The 24,097-nt window shown below is 37.1% G+C and overlaps 1 protein-coding gene across 1 annotated transcript in view; it reads left to right on the top strand.

Moving 5' to 3' along the window:
• The window catches only part of LOC145675939 (uncharacterized), a 105,030-nt gene extending 85,637 nt beyond the window's left edge, over window positions 1-19,393 (top strand). The window contains exon 2 of the mRNA XM_081746754.1: window positions 18,091-19,393. Coding sequence (XP_081602880.1) covers window positions 18,100-19,230 — 1,131 coding nt within the window. The 5' untranslated portion in view covers window positions 18,091-18,099 and the 3' untranslated portion in view covers window positions 19,231-19,393. The remainder of the gene's footprint in view (window positions 1-18,090) is intronic.
• The last annotated feature ends 4,704 nt before the right edge of the window (window positions 19,394-24,097 follow it).

Genomic DNA, 24,097 nt, shown 5'->3' with positions numbered 1-24,097 from the left:
TTTTGTTTTGTTTTATTTGTTGTTCATTGTTGTTGGATGTTGAGTGTTGTGGTCTCGTCCTTCCCACCGTTTTCCTTGTTCCCTGTCTTCTTTCCAATTATTGCAAATAAAGGATGATGAAAAAGGCTAAAGAAAAACAAAATGCGATGATGATAGCCCGTTTCGGTTAAAGTCTTCAGATGCCGAAACTGAAGAGGCAGATCTGAGCATTAAAAAAAAAATCGGGGATATTGAAGTTACCACTACGTAAGAACGAGGACTTCATTTTGGTCCGCGCTCGTTTGATTTGTCACGGAGAATCGTAAAGGGGCCAACATGAACTATCACCAGTCATGTGCATGCGGTTATTATCATATATTATTTTTCGCTGACGAATTGTTATTATAAGGAGAATACTTGAACTCCGGGGGTCAAGAGTAACTCCTGAATTTACATCATGAAGTGAAAAATCTTGAGATGGGTGCGTATAATTGTATGAATTTAGTTGGCAACTGTCGCCGATCACTAGCAAGTGAATATGGAAGAACTATGAAAAAAGTAAATAGTCGCTTGCTATTTTGTTATAAAATTACATGACGAGTGCATTTAATCTGATTCCAAACAGTTATCTTCAAATATACACGGTTAAAGGAGCACTCTGATTAGAAATATTAAAAAAACTTCGACGATTTATCACTCTACAAGCTGTGTCTTCATAGTCGCCTCCGTGGCGAGTTCGGAAGATTACGCAACTAGTAACCCTAAGGTTGATGGTTCACGCCCAGCTCATGGCACTTTTGTTTTATTTTTTAAAAAATGTTTTTAGACACCTTGATGCAAAGAAATTACGCATATAGGCGATTTAACGAATTTTAGTGGAATAATTTTGTGGTTCATTGGCGTCCCGTCGCTTCTCTGCCGGTGGTGGTATAATTTTCAAAACGAAAGTGTTACCAATTTTTGGCGACATGTCACTAGTTCCTTATCGGTTGTCCACCGACGCTTACGGCATGGGATTTTTCCCTTACGAGTGAGGCAGATTGTAATCGACCAAGAGTGTTTTGGAAAAATGGGAAACATCTTCCGACTTCGACTTCTGAATAATACGTTTAGGATCAAGTCGAATCAATGCTGCGCCACGGGAAGGTAGAACAAGTGAGGCAATCGTTCCAAGCACTACGCTCGAGAGCTTCCGTCTCATTCAAGACTTAGACTCTTCAGGAAAAGTAACAAGTTTATTACTTGTAATTCATTCTTTGAGTCAAAGTATTTTACAATAAACCATCGTTTTGTAAGATATTTTTACGATTGTATACTATTAATTTCGAAAATTGTACTCATAATATAATTTCCCATCATGGATTTGAAAAAATCAAAGTTGGAACAAAGAAAGATCTTCGATCCACATGTCTCTTCATGTTTGATATGGAAGTCTTATCTTCATTATTAGCCCTTAATTTATTTTAGTCCTAGGCAACGCGAATCGACGGGATGGCTCTAAGTGAAAACATTCATTTAGATGGTTAAGTAATCAGGAAATTCCTGCTGTTATTTCACGAAACACAACAGATCTTGAGGAAAAAAAAACAATTTTGCTTACCAGGGGAAGGGAGTAAATCATCTGCATACGTTTTCTTAACTAGGAAGAAGGCAAGGGCGCCGATCCTGGGGGGCCGGGCCCGCCCAAAGCTCATGTAGGCCTCCTTTGTATTTATGAATATACAATATTTGGCATAATTTGAGTGTAATTTGTCTTAAAATCCTCACACACACACACACACACACACACACACACGTATATATATATATATATATATATATATATATATATATATATATATATTGCATTTGAATGCCCCCCCCCCCAAATTTACAGAGAAATTGGCGTCCTTGGAAGGTCTAGTGAAATGAATAAAAATGTGATAACGTAATACTTGAATAACTCTATCTAATGGAGGAAAGTAAATTAGTATTCAACACTTCTTTCAATTTTAAGCATTTCAAAGATTCTTGTAATTTAGTAGCGTCCCGGATTTGCATTTTTGAAGTACGGGAACTTTATCTATACCTTAACGTGGGAATCGGTTTCGGACCATGCACTTAAGCCGCTTTGCCATAAGAGGCACATAGGAGTTTTTCTTTCGATTTCCTTAGGAATATTGCGAATGGTATGACTTAAAACAATGTTTAAAAAAGAATACACATCGACACAATAAGATGATAATCTGATACCTAGGAAATATATTCAATTGTTTTTAATTTGTTCTCACGCTACCAAAACAGTACTTACGCTTTTTTTTTATTCCAGCCTTTTAATATAAGCATTTCACACTATTGTCTGTTCTAGGATGATACAATTCTAGTTCATGTATATGCTAGCTTTGGAAATACAGTAGAGTTTCGCTTATCCGACATAAACAGGCAGGCAGAACGCTGGATAATATGGATGTGTTAAGAAAAGACCTATTAAAATAAAACTTATGATATAATTTTACATATTACGCATCTAATAATAATGTTTTATAACAAATAACTGCACTGCACTGAATCAGGGATTTATCCAGCGTGAGAGCCTGAGGGCTGTCCCTCTCCGAAACTCAAGCACTTTTTAATAAACTTTTTTTTTTACCCTTTTTAGGTTCTTTTATATCAGTTTACTAGTAGTCAGTGTCCAAACTTTGGGCAATGTGCTGTTGTCTTGTTATAATTCTAAGAACATACCATAATGCCATTATACCAGGTGGAATTAAAGAACAGTTTTAAATAGGATTAACATTTCTTTTCCGTTCTGTTTTTAACTTTTATATATTAGAACGATACACTCAATGTCTTCTCGCTATTTTTGTTATGCGATATACGTAGCAGACAGTTTTCTTTAGTTACCTTTTTCTCGAAAATATGTTTCATTTTGTTTGTGCTATAATGCAGTTTCCAAAGTAAACCGGTTTATAAATGAAGAGTAGGAAAAATTTTAAGAGAGGTACAGAACTGTTGCATTATTATTATTATTATTATTATTATTATTATTATTATTATTATTATTATTATTATTATTGATATTGATATTTTTAAAACATTAGAATTACGTGCTTACGAGGACGTAATTCTACGTAATTAGAATCATACGTGTTGGGCCCACTCCGAATAGAAAACCTGGATATGTGTCTGCACTGAATGATAGACGTATGAGTCAAGGTGTAGAGGGCGCGCTAGGCGATAGACTCCAGAGCATGAAAAATAGATTAAGACCTCAACTTGCAGTTCTTCTTGCCGATTGGTGCTATTTGCAATGATATATCGGATCATACGGTATGTGGAACAAAGGATGGTCGGATAAGCGAGACCATGGTGTATTGGTGTTTCACGCACCTAAACCTGTAAAATGTTTGTATAAACAATTATCTTTCACTCCCTAGCTAAATTTGTGGGTATGATCACATACCTTGCCTCATAAAGTATAGTCTTATAAAGAAAAAAATATTTTTTTTAGCTAAAACCTAAAGAAAAGCCAACTTCAATAATTTAGTTTTTTAAAAATAATAATGGCAAACTAGTCCATTTCATCACGATAAATCACTTTTGGTACTAAGATGTCTTTTTCTGTCCGTATATATCCTTCACACTTTGTTGGAGACAAAATTGTTCTTTCCCCAAGAAAACAGGATGAGAGAAGCTATACAACAGCATGAACAGAAAACAATAGCTATTAACAATAGTTCTCTAATCCTGGATAAATACGTCATTGCAGCAAAATATCAGTAAGTTGTTCTTATTATATTGCTTCGATTCTTATTAACATGAAAATTATAATGTTTTGTAAAAAAAAATGGGATGGGATGGGATGGGATTCGATGTGGTGTCAAAATAATAAAAGAAACTATAAGTCCGCCACTCTATCCACCTAACCACTGAGGATACGTTTTATTGACTCTTTCTTTTTAAGAAATAATCTTCATAGCCATGGTGCGTATTGCTTCGAACCTTAAGATAAGAGTTTTTCTGTTTAATTCTATATTTTCGTACGACATCTTAGTTACAGAAGCTAATTTATATTTGGCAGGCAATCTACACACTAGGTTTTAACCAATAAATGCAACATTTTAGTCCACTATCCAGTTCCTTGATCCAACTCTTCGACTCCCCTACTAAATTCCCTCCGCAATCATGCTCTGCTACTGAAAAAATCCCTAGAAATCATCGTTGCCAGTATACACAAAACCGAGCATAATTTTGTTTTTTGCTTATATTTTTATTATTTTATTATATTTTTTGGAAATATCTCCTTAGATGGATTGCTTTCTATTATCTCCACATACTAATAACTGAATTTTACCTATAAACGTAAGAAAATGGAATAAATACGAAAAATCTTCAGTTACAGTATACGCGCATTTTTTTTTTTTTTTTTTTTTTTTTTTTTTTGCGCATGGGAGTACAAATACGCTTTAAGGTTGGTTTAAAGGGACATGCTTTGCCAATAGATGTCACTACAGTCTTCATATCTCTCTCATGTATTTTTTACCTTTCACGAAAATACACGATTTTTCTTACAAATTTCAATCTAAAGACCTGAAATTTTTAGAGAAGGAACCTCATAACCTATCGAAGACAACAATCCGTGCCTATTTTTTATTTAGAATTTTCTCCATTGTTGAAACAGTTATATTGTTAAAGGTTTGGATATCCATTTCAACAATCAAGCCATTTCAACAATGAAGAAAATTCTAAATAAAAAATCGGCACGGATTGTTGTCTTCGGTAGGTTATGAGGTTTCTTCTCTAAAAATTTCAGGTCTCTAGATTGAAATTTATAAGAGAAATCGTGTATTTTCGTGATAGGTAAAAAAAAATAGATGAGAGATACGTAGACTGTAGTGACATCTATTGGCAAAGCTTGTCCCTTCAAACCAACCTTAAAGGAAAAGTTTACAAAATAGTAATGAGACCTGCCGTTCTATACGGAGCGGAATGTTGGACGACGAAGAACAGAGAGGAACAGAAGTTGCATGTTGCGGAGATGAAGATGCTGCGGTAGATGTGTGGAATGAAGCGGAAGGACAAAATTAAGAATGAAGTGCATCGGGAAACAGTAAAGGTGAGACCAGTAGTAGGAAAACTGCAAGAAAGTAGACTGAGTGAGATGGTTTGAGCATGTAAGAAGAAAACCTTTGGTAAATGTAATGAATATTATGAACTATTCTCATAAATGATGAAACTTGAAACATCAAAGCATAATGAGTAGCTACGCTGAAGGTAAGAAAAACATGATAGAAATTTGGATATATTTCTATGTTGCACGTGTATGACATGAAACGAATTATTACTAAATGCAATAGTGTGCAAATTCCAGTATACTGTATACATTACATGTTTGCATGTAATAACTCCTAATCTTATATATATATATATATATATATATATATATATATATATATATATATATATATATATATATATATATATATATATATATACACGAGTATAAAAATGGATAGATGAGTATGTGTGTGTGTGTTCCAGCATAACTCTAGAACGCCTGGAGAAATTTTAACCAATCTTGCTACACATATGATTTACAGTCTGAAAAAGAATACTGTAGGGGTACAACCACCCTATCACACTTACAGGGGAATGACATCAAAAGTGATCGAAAACATCCAATACTTGTGTCAAATCCGTAGTTTTCGGGGTCGTTGAGATGAATAGTGACACTTCCGATGCCGTTTAAATACAATTTCAGCCACATTAGTACTCCTAAAGCGAAAACAATGATATATAAAAATAATTTTAAATGACCGATACTAGTGTCGACTCCATAGTTTTCGGGGTTCCTAAATTGATGGGTGACAGTTTTTTTCTGCCTTTTAAGTTCGAGGTCAGTTACAAGTTGAAGTAAGAACCTCCTAGCATTCCTAGGATGGAGGGAAGACATATAAAATGATCATATACGACCGAGATTAGTGTTCAATCCACATTTTCTGGGGTTGCTTAGATAAATTCCCGATGTAGTTTAAGCTCGAATTAAACCCCCATTAACACCCGGGGGAATGAAATGGTGACGTGTAAAAATATCGAAAACGACAGATACTAGTGTCAAATTGCTAGTTGACAGCGTTGCTAAGTTCATTGGTGGCAGTCCTGATATCGTTTAAGTCGAAGTTCAGCTCCCCAATGGGGGCAATACCTCCTTAGACTTCGTAGGGCGGAATGGGAGAGGCTGGCATACCAATGATAAAATCGACCAATCGAATTCAGTTCTTTTTTTCTTCTTCGCTGAAATGGAAAGTGACACTCCAGGTGACGTTTAAGTTCAAATTCAGTCTCCAGTAAGGCACACCTAGAAAGAGTGGAATGGGATAAGATATAAAATGACCGAAAACAACTGATACTAGTATAGATTCCAGTTTTCGGAGTCACTGAGGTGAATAGCGACAGTCCCGATGCCGTTTAAATCCAAGTTCAGCTCCCATTAATACCCCTGGGGGTAAATGTTTACGTAAAAAATAATTTAAAAAACTACCAATATTAATCTAATCCATAGTTCTTGGGGTTCCTAAGTTCATTGCCGATACTCTCTATACCATTTAAGTCTGCGTTTAACCTCCATTAGCATCTCTGGGATGGTGGAAAAGAGTTGACATGTAAAGGTAATCGAAAACGATCGATGTTAGTTTCGAATCCATAGTTCTCGATATCGCCGAGATTGATGACACTCCCGATAGTGTTAACAGGTTGAAAATGAAAAATGAAATGAAATCTTTAAGTTTTACGTCCCACGGTTATGCCGGTTAGGCAAAAGGAGACGGTGATGATGAGAGATGAATGAAATGGAGGAATGAAGAAAGTGGGAGGAAACGGGAGAACCCCGAGAAAACCCACGAGCACGGTGTTTGTCCACCACAAAGTTCACTTGGCGGGGGCTGGGATCGAACCCGCGACCCGAAGCACCAGAGGTGAGCGCTCTACCACTGAGCTGTTAACAGGTTAAGTGCCACCTATATTGCAACAAGAACATCTCCTATAGCCAAAATGTGTTTTCTTCATTTTTGATTTCTGTGTGTCTTTCTAAGTAATAACTTATTTATTTTAGATAATTCTGTAGTATCGGTACTATGTAGTATTGATTCTTTCTTGTGGTGACACATTGGTCTCACGTGGCCCCTGACAGACCGTCGTCCGGAGTAGGCTTAGTGGCCACGTGAGACCAACATGTCACCACACAAATTTTAGCTGATTGTGCGCAGACGTTGGACTCACAATTCTACAGGTAAGGCTGTTTCTCCTACTATCAGGTCGACTATTATACACTGCAAAAGCTTTTAATGTAAAAAGTGAGATCAGTGGGTCACCGCAGGAAATACGTAAGCTAACAATAAGTTGTGTGAGACCAACCTAGCACCACGTGGCCGTAAGGAAATATTTTATGTAAGACCAACGTGGTCTCACGCGGCACTTAACGTGTTAAAGTCCAAGTTCAGCACTATCAACTGGGGGAGAAGGGGTGGAAAATAAAATGTCTCAAATGAGTGAGATTAGTATCGAATCCATAGTTTAGGTTACAGTGGCGATGATATTGTCAGCTGGACTGGGAATTTACAGGGGCAACGCCAAAGGTGTTCTCACACATCCATATATATACGTATTTGGATGAATGTATAGGTCCTATCCCAGTAACTGTGGAACGTCTGGAGCAATTTTAACCAAACTTGGTAGTATAACTTTCAATCTGGGAAAAATAGTGTAGGAGTAAGACACTTCAAGGGTTGAGAGTTGGAAGGAGTGACACGTAAAAATAATGCAAAATGAATGGTATTAGTATGCAATTCATAGTTTGTGGGGTCGCTGAAATGAGTAGTGACGTTCCCAATGCCGTTTAAGTCCAAGCATCCCCAATGGCAAAGGATGGGGTGGGAAGGGAGAGGTGAAAATAAAATGTCAAAAATTAATGAGATTTTTGTCGAATTCATAGTTTTCCGGTTGGGGAAAACGACTTGAAAACCCCGTTTGAAATTGCTTTTGGAAGATAGATAGTACCTCCTTCAACCTCTGTTTTTAAGTCATATCAATTTGATTACAGGCAGATTCTGTGAGGGTTTCAATACTTATGCCAAAAGTAGAATGTTTTCTGTATTTTTATCATTACACTTTGAATGAAATAAATATTCTAAGGGGAAGAGGATTAAAATATTTCCCATAAAACTATTCCCTCCGTGCAAAGAACAGGCTTTTCTGCTAGTTAATAAAATAATGTCTTCTATCTAAAAGAAAATGTAATTGAAATATGAAGTAGGGTACATGTAACTGAACTAAAGATTTCTGACAATACATGCATATGAAGTCAACTGATTTGAAGAAACTATGAAAAAAAAAAAAACAATAGCAAAATTACCTAACGAAGTTGTCACTTCGTTCATCTCCATGTCCATCACACTGACTTGTGAGTCAATAACCGCGCTAAGTCAGAAAACAGTTCCCAGTTCGAAACCATTCAGTCCTCGCGCTACAGTGTAAGAGTTACTACTGTTCAACTATTCGCTGAGTTATAATATCGCATTGACTGAAATATATGCAATACACAGGAATCCGGGAGGATACTGTAGCATCCTTAGTTTGTAACACTGAATAACAAATCTGATAATGTTAAGTTTTCGTTTGATAGATTTGAAATATGTAATAGTGTCATTTGCTATTTTCTAAATATATATATATATATATATATATATATATATATATATATATATATATATATATATATATATATATATATATATATATATATATATAGGTCTATATAACTATATTAACCTAGTGGTATCGTGGAGTATGAGAAACAATGTTGCCCTACTGATAATTGCGTGGTTCAAAATTTTAACTTTTTTCTCTGTTAGTTTAAAAGCTACAAGAACGCATCTAGACAAAAGGTCTACTTTATATACAGGATGCGCATCCCAGAACGGTCCAATATTTCGCAAAATACAAACAAAAACACGGGTTACATAGTTTCGAAAAAGCTATCTAATGATACCAAACACAACCCCCTATCCTCACCCTCTTCGAGGGTACGGGGGATAACTTTAAAATTTTAAATGGGAAGCCGTATTTCTTATTGCACATTTGAATTCTCCAGAAAAAGGGACAGTGATTTGATCCTGAATTGAAAACATCGTCTTTACGGATGGCACCTGAATCGACACACAAAAAAGGGGGGTTACCAAAACATTATGAAAAGGCGAATTGTCAGTCCCGTACTCTGTAGCCATAAGGTTAGCGTACTGAACTGCAGAATTAGAGGTCCTGAGTTCGATTCCCGCGCAGAGTAATATTTTTGTGTGCATCTTTCGTACCCAAATAATGAATTCATACATTTTAACTTCGATAAAAATTTTAACTTCGATGTATTTGTCCATAATTTATTAACTTGCAAGACAATACAAAATCCGACAAAAATTATTTCTTTTTGCTGGAGATAATCCTATAAACTCTAACTTTTTAAGAACCACTTCATAAAGCTAGTTTGCAAAACAATTGTCGAAATTTGCGTTGTATGTAACTTGAATAAAGTACTATTGAAGTTAAAACCTATGGACTTATTATTTCGGGAAATAACAAAAGAAACTAGATGAGCTTGAGTGGGGATCAAACTCAGAACCTCTGACTCCGTAGTCCAGTTTGCTAACCGTATGGCCGTAGAGTACGGGACTGACAATTCGCCTTTTCATAATGTTTCGCCTTCCCCTTTCTTGTGTGTCGATTCAAGCGCCATCCGTGAAGAAACTGTTTTCAATTCTGGGTCAAAACACTGTCCCTTTTTCTGGAGAATCCAAATGTGCAATAAGAAATGGAGGGTTCTTATTTAAAATTTTAAAGTTACCTCCGTATCCCCGAAAAGGATGGCGATAAGGGGTTGTGTTTTGTATCATTGGATAGCTTTTTCAAAACTGTTTAACACGTGTTTTTAGTTTGTTTTACTGATCTATATATTTCGCAAGATATTAGACCATTCCGGGACTTTTTCCATGCCCTGCATGATGACAGTGTGTTACTTCCACATCTGAAATAGTGAGTACTCGGGACGCAGAATTGATTATTTTACGTGTCGTCTTATAAACAGGTCAACAGGTCTGATTAGAGGTTGAGCAAAGTTAACAAAAGTTTGATAGGGTGTTATGTGTAATATTGGCATCAGCGGCATTTCGTGGCTATAGAAACGATTCCAGATTGCTGGAAATACCTATTCAATGAACGCATGGAAAATGTTGCTATATCTCAAAAAGCTATGATTATTGTCTTACTCCTAAATGTCAGAAGACACTCGACTGCTATAATATTGTGACTAGAGACATCCCAGAAATAGGAACAAAAAGATGCTTTTGGGCACTGCCCCATAAATATCGCAGCATTAAGTACAGTGCACAGATATCTATCCAGTGCTCGTAGATTTCCTTAAGAAAATTTCCCTCGACTGACACAAAATTTTCCCTTTTCTTGTCAAATCTTTCCTAGTTTGTTGTGTGTCTAATTCCTATGACAGAAATTATGTGGTAAGATTAGTGTGACTATATTAACCAACCACATTTGTTTTATTAATTAGTCCAGGAAATCTAGAGCAATTATACCCTTAACCTGGGCAAAATTTCAATAGAAGCTTTTAAAACAGTCTTTTATTCAGGAATCATTACTGAATAACATATTCAAAATCCGACAAAATCGGACCACGGGAACACTCCCAAAAACGGTTTTCAAAATGGCGGACCATGATTTAAAAACCTTGCGTCTATCTTGCAATTTTCTTCTGTATTTCGGTTTCCTGTAATCCGATTTTGACGATTGTTTTTTTAAATCAAAGGTCATTTTACGTACTATATTTTTTATTAGGAGCACTGATGTCTTATCTCTCACAGTTTCTTGTGAAAAACGACATTTAATTTTAAAAATCATAATTTCTTACATTTACACCTTAAATAATTGTCTGTACCTCGGGTATCTGCAATCGGATTTACATGAAACATTTTTTAAATAAGAGCTACATATAAATGCTAAAGTTTTTAATAACGACACTTTTCTCCTATCTTACACCGTTTCGTGTAAAAAAAACTATTAATTTACAATCAACGTATTTTTTATTTATCTATTTAATCATTTGATAAAGCTCAATAAATTAAAATATTATTATTGGTTCTTCCATGTGAACTTTTTGGTGTATTTTAGTATCGCATGAGCTAACTGAAACTTGTCAGCTTTCCTCATCACACTCTGAGATTCAAATAACGCAGGAGGATAAGAACAAAGTTCATAACACATCACATTTTCAAGATTCATATCCCCACCAGCAGCAACAGTCATCATGCTCTGAAAGAGAAGTGCTGCATCTATTTGTATATCATCATTAATTCGACTCACAACAGCAGCATCAGATCCTAGAGTTTTCGCTTTGTCGGATCTTTTCCCAGAATATTTGAATACATCATTGCCCATCATTTTTTGAACGATGTCTGTACCAATGGAATGCAGCTCATCCACATTTACTCCAGGATCAGCTATTACACCTGTGACAATGTTAGAAAGATCTGGGCCAGAATTGAATGGGGATATTGATTCTAGTCGGTCAACAACTTTTTAAATATCGTTACTGTCCCTAGTTTGTCTACTTTCCCTCATTTCTTTGTGTTGTTCACTGCTTTCCAACAAACTTTTAGTGTATTCCTGCATTGCTAAGTTATAAGTTGAAGACACAGGCATAGAAAGTAGCTATGTTTCTCTTTGAATCTCTGTAAATCCACTTCCTCGTGTCAGACCTCCTCTACTTTTCAGAGAACGCATTAATACTTGCTCTATCACTAGATCTGAACCTAATCCGGCCCATACCCTATCACTTCTTCTTATCACAAACTTGCCTTCCTGGAACTGGATTTTCAGATTCCAAACTGAACATTTTCTGCAAATATAAATATAATGATTTGAGGTAATTGTGATGTCCAGCTGCTGCAACTATTGGGAGAATCTCCATCACAGATTGCAAATGTAAATCCCATGAGCCAGTCCTATCTGCTGTTATTAAGTTACGTGCAACGTTGATCATTTGCATATACTTTAGCCAAAGTTTACTTGTTCTTGAGAAAGACTGAAGGTGAGTTTTCTTCTCCTCCAAAGCAGTACTGATTTGAGATAATGCCATAGACAGCTCCACGTCCTCAACATGTTTGCCATTTATGACGTTATCAAGTAAGATACAAGCTTCTTTAACTAGATGATGAGGGGATCCATCTTCATTGCGAGGGAAAACATCTGAAACCAATAAGGTACAAAGAGCTACATCTACTATATGCCCTGGCATTGCTCGAGAAACAGCTTTTCCAGACATCATATGCAGCACAGCATTTGATCCATAGATTTCTTGAAATACTTCAGATAATCCTGAACCATTCATCAAAGTGCCACTTGAACTCAAAAGGTTGATCAAAGTATGAAATGTTCCCATCATTAAAACAATATCTTGGAGATCTTGTTGCCCATGGATAATTTGGGAAGCTTTCCAAAATAAAGGCTGATCAAAAGTAATGATACAAGGGATACGTTGTTTATGTGCTAACTTGTTCAAGTACTGCAATGTTGAGAGTATACATGTCATGTCACTAGCTGCCATATCAATGATAGGAAGAAATGTGATTGATGCCACACCAGGATGTGAAACATTTGTTCCAGAATGAATTGTTTGCATAGCTCCTGACCAACTTGGACCTGATCTTTCGGCTGCACATATTTGCCACAGAAGATTTAACCTACTTATAGAGGCAATGGCCAATATTGGAAGTTTGCTGAATGAAATCTCCCTGAGCATGCTTCTTGAATGTCTGTATTCCACAATATCAACTGCTGCAACATTCTTAATGTCACTTTCAGCAATCTTACAGCGTTGAATAATTGGATAGGTCTTGTTTTTTGAGATTGTAGCTGCAATCATACCCATGCCATGAAAGGTGTTCTTTACATCCAAAGTACAAACATTGTGGTCAACATTATCAGCTGCTAGAAGAACTGCAGTGTTGTTGGCAGTATTTAACGAGATATGGCTACCTGATACTGCAGCATTTCTTTCAAATCTAATTACTTCGGAATATGATGAACAATAACCAAGACTGTGAAGCAAATCAACAAGGTACCTTGACCTAAAGTTGTGATGCAGCTGGATAGCTAAACCAATCTGCAATGGACATAGTAATATTCTAGGACGTATACCTTGCATAATGCTCTGACCAATTGAGCCAATTTTTATAGAGGGATCCTTTCCCACAAATAGTTTTGACAACAGTAATTTCAAACTCTTAGGTACGTATTGCAAAGTACTTTCTTCAGTAAGGTCACTTGGAGATGGGTATACATCCACATTAGAAACGTTGAGGGATTTCACCTCACTTCTGATTATTTTGGCTGCTGCTTCTATTAAGTATATCTTCTGTAATCCAATATCACATTCTTTTGACTTTTGGTGATAATTTTGAAGAATTTTAGTGGCTGTATCAAGTAAAGTGACTACATCTGCCTTTCCACTTCCACCAGAAATCATCATTTTCTCTCCATAATACTCCAAAAGTTTCCTCTTCATATGTCTCCGATCATAGGCACAGGTTCGACTCCCTTCAAGATATTCTTCCATTTTTGAAATTAAATCTCCCATCAGCAGATGTTCTTCATCATTATTTTCCAAGTACGAACAAGTTTGAAGGAATGCAACAGGTCTGTACTGTTCTTCATTACTTGGCCGACCTTTCTTTATGTACTTATTGGAGGAAGAGTATTCACGGGGAATGTTCCTACCAGTTCGAAAATTGACACTACAAGTGTTATGATAGACGCAGTCCACAAATGTAACGCAAAACAAGCAATGAGTGGCACTACGAATTGGGTCTTCATTTAAACGTACACTTTTCTTGGTTTTGTTTCATCACTAGTCTGCCGTTTCTTGACATCAATATCCTTTGAATCTGTAAATCGTTTCCGACATGAAACATGGACACTAATACAAGGAACAGCAACATCATCAGTTCTGCGCCTGTGGCTTGCTTCATTTATGCCATCTGCTCCTTTCTGTTTAATTTTAACTATCTCTTGCTAACTGTCCAATTTTTCCTTACATATCACACAATATTCAGACATCTCCATTTTTAAATTAAACAGAAAAAAAGCAAATTATAAATAGTTGCTTTTTAAAATATTAAAGCCGTAAAAACAAAAATTAATAATAAAAACAAATTAAGAAAACAGTCAACTAACACACAAATTAAACATTATTTAGAAATACAGGGTGGCCCAAACGGAGGTATACACTCCTGCATTGATCAAGTATAACATTCTAGCTTATAGTTTTATTTGCTTCGGCTGTTCCGGGCTTCAGGTATAAGTAAAAGTACATTAAGAACAAATAATAAAGAAGCTAGGTGATAACAATAAGAAATGGTATGAAATACAGGTGATAAGTACGGAACTGTGTACCTACTTTTGGGCCACCCTGTATATTAGAACATTTGGAATAAATTTATACTATTTTTGGGAGGGTTATTATTTTTTCCTCTTATGATTTAGGAAACCATATGTAGTTATATAATGTCTCCGATGGATGAGTGGTTACGCTCGTCACCTTGTGGTGAATAGGTCCCGGGTTCGATTCCCGGTAGCGTCATTTGGTTCAGATCCCACGTTAAACTGTAGGAACCATCTTCAAACATCATCATCAACAAAGCAGTGAAAATCGGATAAGATGAACCCGAGATACAGAAGAAAATTGCAAGATAGACGCAAGATTCTTTAACCATGGTCCGCCATTTTGAAAACCGTTTTTGGGGGTGTTCCCGTGATCCGATTTTGTCGGATTTTGAATATGTTATTCAGCAGGGACGTACGGAGGGGGGGGGACACGGGGGTCCTAACCCCCCCCGAAATTTCGACTTTTTAAAAATTTAGCCTAATTTTAGGGGCAATTTTAATATAAAATAGCTTCATATTTAGTTTGGACCCCCCCCCGAAATAAATTCCTGGGTACGCTACTGTTATTCAGTAATGATTCCTGAATCAAAAACTGTTTAAAAAGCTTCTATTGCAATTTTGCCCAGGTCCAACTGTAAATTGCCTGGACTATAATTTGCTTTGTGCTTCTGTTTTTTAAAATTCTTTCTTCACTTTTTTAAAAAAAAAAAAAAAAAATACACATATATCCCTTTGGAGATCTTGGCTTTTTGGGCTATTTTTGAGACTTTCAGTCAAGCAGCTACTGCATCGTCACTATTTATCCTAGCATCATGGTTCATACCTCATTCTCTTCAGAATAGAGCTGGCTTTCAAATGGTACCACTTGCATGCTCATACCATATACCAGAAGCGGGAAAAAAATTGTCAAAGTGAAAATTTCGGAGGGAAAAATTTTTTCTCGAAATTTGGCCCCCCTGGACCCCCCCCCCTGTGTGATCGTAGCCATCTAAAAAATCTGATAAATAGTACTTGGTATACTGAATGCGTGTGCCAAATTTCAAGTTTCTATCTTGAATAGTAAGGGCGGGAGAATTTTTATCAAAAATTCCCACAATGCCCCAAATCACCATAAAACACTATGATCTCAGGGAAAAAAATTCCTGAGACATCCCTAATTACCCTAGGACTATAATCCGCCAATCATTCTCTTCAGAATAGAACTGTCTTTCAGGCGGTACCATTCACATGTCTCCATCATGTATCTAAGGCGGGAAATTCCTGAAAAAAGGGATTTTTGAGGCAAAATTTCCCTTTTTTCAACTTTTGCCCCTCTGGACCCCCCTTGTTTTTACGCAGAAATCGAAAAAAAACTTCTGGTAAATACTACTCGGTGGACTGAATGTTTGTGCAAAATTTCAATCTTCTACGTTCAAAAATAAGCCCGCCAAAAAATATATATACCGACAATGCCCCATTTTTCCCTATATAGAAGTATATTTTTCAAAAAATCCCTGAGACATTCCTAATTACCCTAGAATAATAATTCGACCGTCATTCTCTTCAGAATGGAACGGCCTTTCAGACGGTATGACTCACGTGGTCCTATCGTGTATGTGAGGCGGGAAAACGATGACAAACGGGATTTTTAGGGTAAAAATATCCCTTTTCTTTACCCCTTTGCCCCTCTGGTTCCTCCCCTGTTTTAGCACTGACATCGGAACAAAAAATCTGGTAAATACTACTCGGTGGACTGAATCTTTGTGCAAAATTTCAATCTTCTACGTTCAAAAATAAGCCCGCCAAAAAATAATGAACATAGGCTTAAAAAGGGAAAAAATACATTTTAAGATTATGACGTCATCACCTCCCATGTCTGGACGCAGGACGGTCTGAAACCATACGTAATGTCTTCTACAATGTCTCTGGACTTGAAAAAAAAACGGACGAAAAAGTTCAAATAGAAGAGAAATAACGCAATGTACCATGAAAAACGCGTATGGTACAAAATGTACCATAAGATCCCCAAAGGGATATACACCCAGCCAAGAATGAGTACAAATTATGCTACTTTGAACACACACAAACTATTGGTATTATATTGATTCATTTCTAAAGAACAAAGAAAAATTTAAGCTTTTATGTTGGTCTATCAGTCAGCGCGAGAATTTCCCTGGATTTTGAAGTATTATCGCAAAAATTCCGTTTTTCCCTTTTTGCTAAATTTACTTGTGTAATTTCCCTAAATTAGCGAAATTTCCCTCAAACTACGAACACAGCATCTAGCTTGCTTTCCCCATGCCATTAATATGCAAGGAATATAAGGTTATTGCTCATACCATTCGTAATAAACTGTCTACCAGGGTGTCAGAAACAGAAGATTAACGCGGCCAATGAAAGTATTATAGCAGTACTCGCGCCGAGTCGTGAAGCTTGACCTAGATCTACCGATTTCACCATCCAATAGAACGCGAGGGTGTGTTCCGGTCATCAACCCCCACCCATCAAATTTTGTCAGTGTCTTCTCTCGCGCTACACAGAAAACATCTCCCAAGGGTACAGTGTTATCGGAATGGCGTCAAGTTCCGCTTTGTAATTTTTCTTTTTTGTTGCGTTGTGTTTTCCTTGTTACTATTTGTGTTATTGTTATCATTTTAGACTAGTTGGTACAGTAGTTATTGTTGCGCAGTGTTATTACTGGTAATTTTTAAATGCTTTATATATATATATATATATATATATATATATATATATATATATATATATATATATATATATATATACTCGTTTACTATGTCTTCAAAGTTTGGCAGCATAGGCCTAGTTGGTGAATATCAGCTGTTTGACGTTTCCGCAAGTGTGGCTCGGGAAGCGGCTACACGAATTGTACCGAAGTTTTCCGATGTGTTAGAGCTCAAGTAAGATATTTCTACGATTGGTTTAGAGCTCAAGCTTCACAACTCGGCGCGAATACTATAGTAAGTTTGGAGGGTAGATGGATAAAAATCTAGCAAGCTGAAAAAAACATTCCACATCTAAATTCTAGCATATGGTAAAAGGTAACTCAATAGAGAGTTAAACAACGAAGGGCAGAATTTAGATGCCCTACTGCTGACAATTCAGGCAGGGACGAAACTGAGTTCTGTCCACAAGAAAGGAATTGTGTTCCCAACTCTGAACCAGTTTAAAGCCAAAGTTCGGTACTCGGAATTGTTTACTAGTGGTCGGGATTGTAAAGGAAAATAAATTATTAGTAGAATATACCATGCATTAACTTAATTATTAATTCACTCCCAGAATCTGCTGTTCCTGAACAGGTAGCACTGGCTTCAGATGTCGACAAAAGCCAAGACTCATGCTCTCATCCTCGGACTCCCTATATAGGTCGAATACTTTGAAAATGATAATAGTGCACATAGATAATAGTGCACATGAATTGTTGCCAGGAATGCCATATTGCCTCGCGACCATCACGCACTTAAGACAACTTTTCACGTCTATCCCAGGGTAGAAGTAATCTTCGGATTCAGTGGAAAGGAAATAATCTAGTAAATTTCACGTACTTACGATACAAAGATTCTATCGCTATCTCCACAACTACAACCAACTTATAACTATATAAAAACTCTGATATTTAATTTTACTTTGCAGGTTACCAACATGAACAACCATGGTGTTCCATTAGTCGTGGATATTGGTTCCAATACAACAAAAGCTGGAATGGGAGCTGAGAACACTCCGAGGCTGGATATTCTCTCACTAATTGGAGTGCCAAAATACTCAAAAGGAATGCTCACTCTCGATTCGTCTTCCTCGTTTATTGGAGACTGTGCAGAAGCTCACCGCGGGGTATTAACTCTGAAGAATATCATTAATCGAGGGGTTGTTCCTGATTGGAATGAAATGGAGAAGTTATGGAAGTATGTTTTTCAAGGACTAAATGTCTTCTCAGACAATCATCCAATCTTGATTACCGAACCTCCTTTCAATCCCAAGAAAAACAGACAAAATATGGCGGAGCTGTTGTTTGAAAAGTTCCAGGTACCTGCTTTAGGGTTTGAATTACCAGGAATTTTGTCCTTATACAGCCAAGGAAGGGTCACTGGACTTGCTGTAGATTGTGGAGAAGGTGTAACACACGCAGTTCCTGTATATGAAGGTTTCTTAATATTTAATGGTGTCATTCGACATAATTTTGGTGGCCACGATTTATCACAGTATATTCTTAAACATATTCCTGAATTTTATTCGGGAACAACAGCAGCCCATGAAATCGCCCAACACGTTAAAGAAAAAGTTTGCTATGTATCAACACATAAAATAGATGAACCATCACCTAGTCACAAAATAAAACCACGATTGTATGATTTACCTGACGGCCAAGTGATTGAAGTCGAAGATGTCCAAGTGATTTGTCCTGAAATACTGTTCAATCCAACGATTCTTGGTAAAAGCAACACTGTTAGTATCCAGAACACTGTCTTCAAGTCAGTAATGGACTGTGATATCGATGTCCGAAGACAATTGATTGGAAACGTTGTATTATCGGGAGGAACTACGTTGTTCGGAGGATTTGTTAATAGATTAAGGAACGAATTGGCAGATTTGTTTCCCAGTTCAGTCAAAGTGAATGTTCTTGCGCCACCTGAGCGTAAATTCTCAGCATGGATTGGTGGTTCAATACTTAGTTCTTTACCGCAATACAAAAATCAGTGGCTCAGAAAGACAGAATATGATGAACGTGGAATATCTATAGTGCACAACTCAAATCCTATAATCTACTCACTGTAAAATAGCATTACTGTATTAATTTATATACTATAATAATTTACTGTATTAATTTATATAAATCAATTTTGTTTGTATTGCTGTTAAATATTATTATTGAAAGTAACGGATGTGTGTAGTCTATGCGTATATATAACTAAATATATGTGAAAATACTTTCATTTTAGCTGTATGTCCTATAATCGTCCAAGTACACCAAGGATATATTCAGAAAGCCCTTAAATCTATAAAACTCTTTCAGTGGCAATGCGTAGCGTAGTCGCTAATCTCTCGCCTTCGGTGCGAGCGGTCCTGGGTTTGATTCCCGGTGGGGAGACTCAGTCGAAAAAGTGTGAAACGCTTTTTCAGTCCAGCCATCCTGAATGAGGTTTTCCTGAGTTTTCCCATTCACGCCAGAAAAATGCCGGAGTGATACCTAACTTATACATCCTAGGCCACTTCCTTCCTTCCTCCATCCTTTCTTCCTTCCCTTTCCCCGGATCGTATGCTCGCCGAGGGAGGTCATCCCTCAAACGTGAAGGGCTAAATGACTATAGATGCCGAAAGCCCAGAAATCTAAAATCCTGCATCCTATAAAATTATTTCAGTGTTACATGATCTAAAAACTACATTTATTAGGTGTTTGTACGAACACAACGAAGCATATTCCTAACATTTAAAAAAATAAAATATTTTAGTTTTACGCTCCGCAGTTATTCCTTGTAGGCTAAAGAAGATGGTAAAGATTAAAGGTACACAAGTCATTCTATAATATACTCCAATAATAAATATGGTTTAAATCTTGTCATTTCATACTCTTCGTGGACCCCTTGAGGCGCGGAAGGATTCTTATGCCTTTAGAAGAAATTAAGAAAAAACTCAAGGTATAAATTTTGTACATACATTTTTAAAAAATGAGACGAGAAAAAAACTTCGAGTGGGAAGGAGATTGCTACAAAATTGTTCATATATTCAACATGTTCAGCACCTTAGACCTTAAATGACGGAAAGGTCTTGCTGTTCTGTCTATATAACGTGATGACTACGTCATTACACTGTGTTATGTGCAAATGCAGACTATCTCAAGTGCAATCTTCTTGATGCCAGACCTGGTATAATTTACTTTCACTTAACAACTATCAACTTGGCTTTAGCATCTTGATCAAATTTAGCATAGTTTCATTGCTTTCTTTGGAGAACAGGACAAAGCTCCAAAATTAACATGGTTCATAATTACGATCCCTTTGGGATAAACCGATTAAAGCGTGGGACACAGTTTATGGTATGTCGGCTAGGCGAGTGAATCGGGAGCTGTAAGCGATGTTGCCGTGTGGTAAAGGAAATCTAGGACGATTCGGTGCGGGGACAATTCAGTGTTAAGTAATGCATGGTCCTTGCGTAGGTTTCTTCTAAATAAATGGCACGATGATTTACCATGTTGTCTCCTGTGATGAACATTTTTTTCTTGTCATGTCAGCATACACAATTTTACGCTTTGTACGCTTTGACGGCTTCAGCATCCGGTGCTTGCATCAGAGATGGCCATTTTCCACTGGGCTCGCTCGGGCTCACGCTCACCTGTCTCAACTGGGTTCGCGATCACTAGCGCTCGCGATCATTTCTCCCAACTGGGCTCGTGCTCGCACTCACTAATTTTATCTGGGCTCGCGCTCATCTCTCTCGACCGGGCTCGCACTCACTCGGGCTCGCGCTCACCTGTCTCAACTGGACTTGCGATCACTTCTCCCAACTGGGCTCGCGCTCAATCGCACTCGCACTCACTCAGGCTCGCGGTCACTTCTGTCCACTGGGCTTGCACTCACTCGGGCTAACGCTCACTTCTGTCCACTGGGTTTGCACTCACCCGGGCTCGCGCTCACTTGTCTCAACTGGACTCGAGATCACTAGCGCTCGCGATCACTTCTCCCAACTGGGCTCGTGCTCACTCGCGCTCGCACTCACTAATCTTATCTGGGCTGGCACTTACTCGGGCTCGAGCTCACTTCTCTCCACTAGGCTTGCACTCACCCTAAATAATATTATTTTGCATGATGTATCCTTATCACGCGTCACATAGTAGCTTTTTGTTTACAGCCATTTAGAAACGCGAAAATAAATGCCGATTTTCAAAATGGCTGGAAATCGAAAGCAGACAAGTGAGTCGTGATAACAGTATCTCATGTAAAATTATTTTGTCTAGGGCGCTCTTGTTCCACATTTCGATTATCTTTTATCTGTTTGAAGATATCACATAATTACTATAAAATTAGCGGTATTTTAATTTCGCTGTGATAGAGCCTCTTAATTTTTTTAACTTTGTGATTTACCTCAGCAGCAACCTCTACTTTTAATTATGTATTTGAAAGCATATTGTCCTGCTAAAATATATTAAATATGAATATGTCTTAATTTAGGCCAAGTTTAAGAGTATTAAAACTGAAAATTTGAAAGTATGCGTTGATTATAGCCTTATTTTGTTAAAACAACACCAAAAAAATTAGAAGTTAATGAAAGCTCATATTAAGGACTACGTTAAAAGATGAAATGTAATTATGTCAATTTTCGAAGCTATCGTGAAATTTAGAATGTTTTGTGTTTGTTTGTTTGGAGCTTAATATTCTTTTTCATCAGTGAGGTTATATGAGATCTCGCTCGTCTGGAAGATGAGAATACTTACCACTTATTCACAGTGAATCAATATGAATAAGTGCTGGCAACCCTTAGCTATTTCGTCAGGTATGTGCTAATCTTCACGGTAATAAGATTTGATAAATCCGCAGTGAAAAAATTGAGTCAAACAACATCAAAATCGAGTTGTAACCAGGGGTAAAAATGAATCTGAAAAGGTTGGGGAACGCATGACGTCATGCCGTCCCCTGTGCCTATCTTTGACCACTATATTTTTTTAGAAAGTGGAGGGACGCCATAGATATTTTTGGAAGAAGGGATGACGTCCCCCGAGTTTTCCCTCACTTTTAACTCTGGTTGTAACAAACGACACGCCATCGTTTCAGGGTAGCTTTCGAAAAAAGACTTCAATGAAAGGAGGTGTGTGTCTTATTTTTTTGGATGTTGAATTGCTATCTTTCTTTTTTTAATAACCCATTGACTTATATGAGGAACAATTTCCTTTTAAATAGACTAGATTTTAATCATTCAATTTTACTAATTTCTTCTTCTGGCCTATTTAAGAGTTCCTTGCTTTAAAAATATTCAATGTAATATTGTTTTAGTTTTTATTGATACCGGTATATATTAAAATTACATAATACAGTAGTTAAATTTCGCTTAGAATACATTTAAAGATCTCAAGAAATAGTCGTCAGTAAAATGAACATGCTAAAACTCTTTTATTTCAAAAAATTAAAACTGTTTCCTCATATAAATTAATGGGCTGAATAACCATTATGGTGCAAGTTATCAACATTCTTAAGAGCTACTCTTGTTTATTGGTATTTAAAGAAGCTACAATGAAGTAATACATAATTATTTCGCTCAACTTTTCTATGAACGCACAGCTTCATTAATTGCTAGTAAATAAATTTTCTACTTCGCAAGGTCAAGTAGTTTCCTTACTCTATGATCTCACAAAAAAAAGTAAAAAAAGCTTGAGTCATGGAAGTTGTTACTAAAACAACAAAAACAAATACCTGCCTCACACAAATACCATCCTTCCATAATGACCATGAAAAAGTCGGTTCTCTATCGAAAAGTCGGTTGCCCATAGATATGCCAGTAGGAGAAATACAGGAGTTTATTCAGGGAGTAGTGGGCACCCAAGACGTAACGGTCCATCAATTAAGTAAGAGAGTGTATGTCAATCCTAACAGTGAAGCAGACGGAAGCGAAAAAGTGGCGATGCCTCTTTACATGGTGAAACTACCCGACACCAAGGCAAAGCAGAAACTACTGCAACATATTAATTTCATTTCAGTAAGGTTTGAGGACTACATCCAACCTCAAACTGAAGTAGTTCAGTGTCACCATTGCCAGATGTTCAATCACACTGCTCGGTTTTGCAACCGCAAACCAAGATGTGTCAAATGTGCTCACGAGCATACAAGCTCCGATTGCAAAAAAACCGAAATGTGACGCACCTACATGTGCTAACTGCCGCGGTAATCACCCAGCGAGTTATCGTGGCTGTCCTGAATCCAATAAAGCACATTCAGCCAAGTTTGGACCTGGTAACAAAGCCATGGTAAGAGAGGCAGCGCCCACCAAACCCTCGACACGTCTTCCAACCAAGACCAAAAATCCACCTCAAGCTCATCCATCTAGAGTGAACTCCGTGAGTACACAACCAGATACCTCCCAACCAGCTACCCAACAAACCTCCCAGCAAAACCCTCCTCCCTCTCCTAAACCCAAACGTCAGAGAAGAAGACGAAGACGACAAAGGTATGTCTCTTCTTCTTTTTCCTCTAACACAACCGATATCTATACCGAACCACCTTTACCACCCTCTCCGGATGACGGAGACCGCAAGAGCAAACCAACAGTACCGAATAGGCAAGTATTCAATGCACTAGTAGATTTAAGCTCAGTACTAGTTGAGACTCATAAACTAGAAGAAGTTCTCCCCCATATAAGTCAGTTCCTTAATACATTTCTAAATTGGGTCATTCATGTAGCATAACCAACATTAATACCACAATACACACAAACAGATAGTAATAGAACCAAGTAAATGGGTCACAACTCTGACCATGAGTCACTCCAGATACTCTCTTGGAATGCTGAAGGGCTAAGAGATAAACTCAGGGAACTTAAGAATTTCTCATTGAAGAACAAATACCCATAGCACTCATAAACGAAACTAACCTTACAAACGATATAAAAATCAAGATTAGAAGGTACTGTATATACAGAAAAGATAGAAGCGGAGTAG

Source organism: Thermobia domestica, chromosome 18 (genome assembly GCF_964235325.1).
Source record: "Thermobia domestica chromosome 18, izTheDome1.hap1.1, whole genome shotgun sequence".
In the NCBI taxonomy this organism is placed as follows: Eukaryota; Metazoa; Arthropoda; class Insecta; order Zygentoma; family Lepismatidae; genus Thermobia; species Thermobia domestica.
Note: the sequence above shows the minus strand (reverse complement) of the source record. Positions and strands in the feature narration are given on the sequence as shown.